Source organism: Octopus bimaculoides, chromosome 28 (genome assembly GCF_001194135.2).
Source record: "Octopus bimaculoides isolate UCB-OBI-ISO-001 chromosome 28, ASM119413v2, whole genome shotgun sequence".
Classification (NCBI taxonomy): domain Eukaryota; kingdom Metazoa; phylum Mollusca; class Cephalopoda; order Octopoda; family Octopodidae; genus Octopus; species Octopus bimaculoides.
Window position 1 is genome coordinate 6,113,040 of NC_069008.1, and position 6,367 is coordinate 6,119,406.

Genomic DNA, 6,367 nt, shown 5'->3' on the forward strand with positions numbered 1-6,367 from the left:
GAATCTATTTACATCAGCCCCAGTGTTGAACGGGTACTTGGGCAAGTGTCTTCTACTATAGCCTTGGGCCGACCAAAGCCTTGTGAGTGGATTTGGTAGACGGAAACTGAAAGAAGCCCGTCGTATGTATATATGTGTATATATACATGTATGTGTGTATGTTTGTGTGTCTGTGTTTGTTCCCGCAACATCGCTTGACAACCGATGCTGGTGTGTTCACGTCCCCGTAACTTAGCGGTTCGGCAGAAAGAGACCGATAGAATAAGTACTTGGCTTCCAAAGAATAAGTCCTGGGGTCGATTTGCTCGACTAAAGGCAGTGCTCCAGCATGGCCGCAGTCACATGACTGAAACAAGTAAAAGAGTATATATATATCCTTTATCTTTTGCGTGTTTCAGTCCTTCGAGTGTGGCCGTGCTGGGGCACTATCTTATAGAACTTTTAGTCGAATGAATTGACCCCAATACTTTCTTGTAAACCTGGTACTTGTTGTAGTGGTCTTTGCTGAACTGCTAGGTTTATGGGGATGTAAACGAACCAACATCAGTTGTCAAGCGGTGGTGATACACACATATGTATGTGTGTGTGTGTGTGTGTCTGTGTGTGTGTGTGTCTGTGTGTGTGTGTGTGTGTCTGTCTGTGTCTGTGTGTGTGTGTGTCTCTGTGTGTGTGTGTACACACATGATGGGCTTCTTTCAGTTTCCATCAATCAAATTCACTTAGAAAGCTTTGGTTGACCCAAGACTAGAGTAGAGATCACTTGCCCAAGGTGTCTTATAAACACACACACACACATATAGATATATATATATACACACATACAAACACGCATACACATACACACACACACATATACACACATACTTATATAAAGGTGCTTGTGTATGTATGTGTATGTGGAAATTTCATCAGCAGCAGCATTTTACATCCACCTTCCCTCTTCCATGCTGGCATGGGTTGGACATAAACGAGATCAATGGATTGATAGGCAGGTGGCCTCATAGAATAAAGAGATAGTGTCCTTTGCTGTCATTTGTGTGTTGCTGATACAGCCATGGTTGTTGTTGTTGTATGTGGTAATTAGTAAGTGATGTCATTTCAATGACATTTTCAGCTACACCTTACTTTTTCTGCGGCTATATCATGTATGCCTACGTTACTTGTGAATGCATATGTATATGTGTGAGTGTATATGTGTATATGAGTGAGTGTGTAGATATATCTGTTTGCAACTATGAGTACCTATATTACATAATGACATTTGTAATATATATATATATATATATATACATATATATATATATATATTTATATACATATACATATATACATATATATTTACACATATATATATATATGTATATATATATATATATATATATATATATATATATATATATATATATATATATGTACGTGTATGTTTATATGTTTATGTATTGTATATATGAAATATATATATTATGTATGGATATATATATATTTGTGTGTGTGTGTGTGTATGTACATGTATGTTTATATGTATATGTATATCAAATACATATATTATGTATGCATATATACAATATATATACATAAATGTCAACATACGATTTATGATGATGATGATGATAATAATGTGTGTTTCTGTTTGGGTGGGCGTGTCTAAGTGTTCTGGTATGTCATGTATGCAGCCACTGCTTGTTTTCGCTCCCCTCACCCAAGAGAGCAGTGGGGGGGGGGGGCAGGTTAGTGTGTCTGTGTGGTAAGAAGTTTGCTTGACAACCATCTGGTCATGGGATCAACCCTTCGCATGGCACTGTGGGTAAATGTCTTCTACTAAAAGTCTCTGGTGAACTGAAACCTTGTGGATTTGGTAAATGGAAACTGAAAGAAGCCTCTCGTACATACAAGCGTTCAGGATACATTTGACAATTTTCTTATGTCTCCTTTTTTCAGGAACAGCTTGTATGCATATACATATATATATTTATGTATATACATACATATGTATATACACCATCCAAGAAGCAAGCAATTATTATTATTTCTCTTTCTCTTATCTTTACCCAGGAACTTTGAATCTCTTCGATATGGCATGAAGAGCAAGACGGCGCAGAGCAGGGCAGAGAGTGAATACTACTACAGGTGGATGCTGCGCGAGGATACAGATGCCTGCATGCTGCGGTTGTTCGAGTGTTTTATGGAGAGTGCACCACAGCTGACACTGCAATTGTACATCCTGGTGGTGGACCCTGCTGATGCATCAAGTAATGAAAGTTGTCTTTGTTTTGTTTTTTTTTGGCATTGTTATGAAGGGGTGGGCACACCTGTGGTGGTTATGGATCTTGCTTTGCAACCATAGACTTCTGGGTTCCATCTAACTGCACGCCACCCCACAATGTTGTCAGGCGCTCACAGCCCTCTACCTGTCAGACTATGGGATCAGTGGATGTTTCACTTTTGGAAATTTATAGAGGATTAATGGTGGAGAAGTGTGACGATGTTCTTGGGAAAACTCCAGGCATCAGCGGAAATGACCTGGCCAGTCTGCTCCGGAGGGCTTTCTAGTTGGGCAGGACCCTAGATAACTTCCGAATGTCCTTGGCCTGACAGTGCTGCTGGTTGGGGTGGGTGCACTCCCAGTTCGAGATAAACTCTACATACGTGGATGTTTAAGGATGTTGAACAAAACACCCATGTTTCCAAAAGTGAATTATTCCAACCCCAAAGAATTCCTCTCAACACATGGCTATGATGCTCCCCCACTACTTCTGCTCGTGATCAGAGATGCACATATCGTCAGCCACCAAGGGACATGCTCAACAGGTTAAGGTCAAACAACTGACAAGCAAATCTGTGGTATTGAGCAGAATATTTGCCATGGCCCATCTTTTATACCAACGCAAAACAATGTATTATTATTATTATTATTATTATTATTATTATTATTATTATTATTATTATCATTATTATTATAACTTACGATGAAAGTAAACAAACAAAGTTTGTTTTAGAAGCATTGAAAACAAACTTTGTTTACTTTCATCGTAAGTTGAATTTAACGTTAGCGTCTTATGAAGCTAAATTTATAAGTTCTAAAATTGCAGAAGAATTCGTTACTGGGCAGTTTAGCTTAATGGTAAAGCACTTGACGTGTAATCACAGGGATGTGAGTTCGAGTTTCATGGCTGGCCAGTAGCGTATTTTTCTGCAATGTATGGATAATTTATCCTGATCACGCTATTTATTAGCATTATCACGCGTTTGAGAATAAAAAAAATAAATAAATAAATAAATTATTTCTCTATCTTATTATTATAATGTTTATTATTATTTTTCTTTTTTTTCTTTCTTTCTACAGATCCACTGAGGATCATTACCCTCCTCTCTTCTTGGATTGGAATCTGTTGGTCGCTGGCCTCATACTACAGATCGTTACGATTCTCACAAGATAACAAAGAGAACTTGACCGTCTGTGGCACAGTGGCTTACTTTCTATGGCGGCTGCTCGAGGTTGGACCCCGCATCGTCATCATCTCCATGTTCATGACACAATACTACTTCTGGGTCGCTGTGCCTCTCTCGTTGCATTGGCTTTTTGTCTTTATCTGGCTTCAAATACAGCAATTGAAATTCTGTCAGAATGCCATGTGGCAGCCATTTTTCAACATGATGTGTGCTTTTGTCTCAATCTTCTGCTTCCTCAATGTAAAAGATGGGACGTCTCGCTATCGTTGCATTCTCTTCTATGCCATTTTCTACACAGAGAATATTGTGCTGTTTGCACTCTGGTTCCGCTTCACCGACCACATGGGCACCTGGTATCACCTGACTGCATTCTTCTTTGTGCTGTGTGGTGCTGTGCTTCAGGCAATCCTTTTTTGCTGCTACTACTGCTGCTGTCACCCGGAAAGTAAGTCCCTCATTATCTGTAAGGAGTACAACAGCCATGAAATGTTTACCTCACTCTGCTTCCCAATTCCAGCAACACAGACCAACGAACATGAAAAGAAGGTACCACCAAACATGATAGCCTACAACGAGAAGCAAGAAAGAAACCAAAAACTTGACCAAGGGCCTGGATATGCCCCTCACAAGCGGAGCAACATCTCAATGGTAACTGTAACACCACCCATATCAGAACAGTCTTTAGCAATGGCTTGCAGTGGGCACAGCCTGGATGGTGACGTATCCAGTTACCCCTCGTTCTCAACTAGCGACACAAAACCTTGCTTAGATTCAGTATCAAACACTTCAAGGAAGACAGAGACAAACGTTTGAGCTGAGTTTAAGTTGAGCAGAATTAAACTAAGTTGAGCTTAATCTGATTTCAGTTGAGTTGGGTAGATCTGAAATGAATTGGGCTGATTTGAGTTAATTTCAGTTGAGCTGACATCAGTTGTGGTGAACTCAGCTGATCTGAACTGAATTTCATTACTTAGCTGATCTGAGCGGAGATGAATTGAGCATGGTTCAGTTGATCTTATGTTTAGCTTAATTCTTTTTAACTCAGTTCAGCTTGGCTATGCCTCATTCAGCTCAACTCTACTTCACTGAGCTGAGCTTAGCTCTACTTAGTTCAATTCAGTTTAGTTCTACTTAACTCAGCTCAACCTAACTCCACTTAGCTCAGTTAACTTGAGCTCTCTTCAGCTCAGTTCAGTTCAATTTATCTCAGCCAAACTCAACTAAATTCATCTTAAGTAGAAGCCATAGGAAGCAGTTTCCTTTCTACAAAAAGATTCTTGTGTCTGAGTTTGTGTATGTAAATAGTTGTATCAATGTATTTACGCCTACCAAACCAACACACACACACACACACATACACACACACACTTACTCAACATTCGGAGTAGAAGAAGTAAATGTATCTATTTAATATTTCATTAAAATGATCCTCCTCCCCCACCTTCAAACCACTGCCACCTTTACAAAACTACATTCATTTCCTTCACTTTTCAGAGTGAGAGAAACAAAGCAAATTCGTTAAGAGGAATTGTTAGAAATTTATTAACAGGTACAAGAATAAACAAAAAAACTTGCCAGATAAGAATTTTTTTTTTTTGCCCTAGATTTTGGAATATTAACGACCTGTAAGGATACCATATTTTATTATGTAACCATAATATGCTACAGAGTGTATTAAACATTTTTATAAGCCAACACTGTGTATTACTGTGTTAGCAGTGCTATTACATCATGTCATAAGGTTATCTCTACAAACTTTCTATAGAAATTGAATCCAGTACTGAATTTTGTTACGACATTTCCTATACAAGACATCAGATGCAAACAAACAATGAGATTGAAGATGAAAGAAGATGAAAAATGAAAGATCTCACTGTTTGCTTATATCTGATGTCTCAGATACGAAATGTCATAACAAAATCAGTACTGGCTACAATTTCTATTGAAAACCTCTAGGGATGACCTTATCACATGATTTTGGAATATGTGAGTTGATTCAATGATTTGTATTCGACCATATGCATTAATCCTGAAGACAAATGTTATTTCTCGGAGAAGCATTATTTTGTATTACGTTTTATGTAGTCCTACAGTAACACGTGTCTGCTTCAGGTGTAAACTTCAGAGAAATATATTCGGCCATAAAGATATATTATTTTAAACACTACACACACACACACACACACACATATATACAGATATATATATATAGTTTTAGGGAAAAGAACCAAGGTTCATGAACTCATCGATGAAAATCCACTAAAACTATATATATATATATATTTTATACTGTGAAACTTAATTTAATTTTAATATTTAATAAATTGAATTTAATTGAGTTTTAACCTGTAAATTTGGATTTTTATCCTTAATATTATTATTATATACATACATATATATACAAATATATATGCATGCATACATACATACACACAGGCACACACACACACACACACACACACACAAACACACACACACACATACAGATCAAAAGAGTTTGATTCAGATTCCTTGATACTTTAAATTTCAAAGTGCTATGTTTATCCTCAGCCCTTGAGATCTTCAAATGGTTGAGGATTACCATCAAGCTTTGAAAATCAGAGTACCAAAGAATTTTAATCAAGCTATTTTGCTTCATAAATAGAACTCTCAATAAAACAAATTGAGTGTCCCCCTCTTTCATTTGTCCACTCACTCATATATGTATGTGTATATGTGTGTGTGTGTATTTATATATATATATATATATATATATATATATATATACAAGAATAAGGGCAGGGAATCGTCAATTAATAATTTTCCCAAGTAGTTCAGTATGAAAAAACCTTTATCGGTAAAACCATTTATCATCATAAATATACAGGGATTAGCATTGAGTTGCTTCTCCAACATACTGAAAATTTAGAAATAGCAG

The 6,367-nt window shown here is 37.1% G+C and overlaps 2 protein-coding genes across 3 annotated transcripts in view; one reads left to right on the forward strand and one right to left on the reverse strand.

Moving 5' to 3' along the window:
- LOC106875125 (XK-related protein 4) overlaps nt 1-6,361 on the forward strand; it is a 23,688-nt gene extending 17,327 nt beyond the window's left edge. The window contains exons 2-3 of the mRNA XM_014923108.2: nt 2,053-2,249; nt 3,344-6,361. Coding sequence (XP_014778594.1) covers nt 2,053-2,249; nt 3,344-4,263 — 1,117 coding nt within the window. The 3' untranslated portion in view covers nt 4,264-6,361. The remainder of the gene's footprint in view (nt 1-2,052; nt 2,250-3,343) is intronic.
- Nucleotides 1-6,367, reverse strand: part of LOC106875126 (uncharacterized protein DDB_G0283697) — a 49,938-nt gene that overhangs the window by 34,965 nt on the left and 8,606 nt on the right. The window lies entirely within an intron of this gene.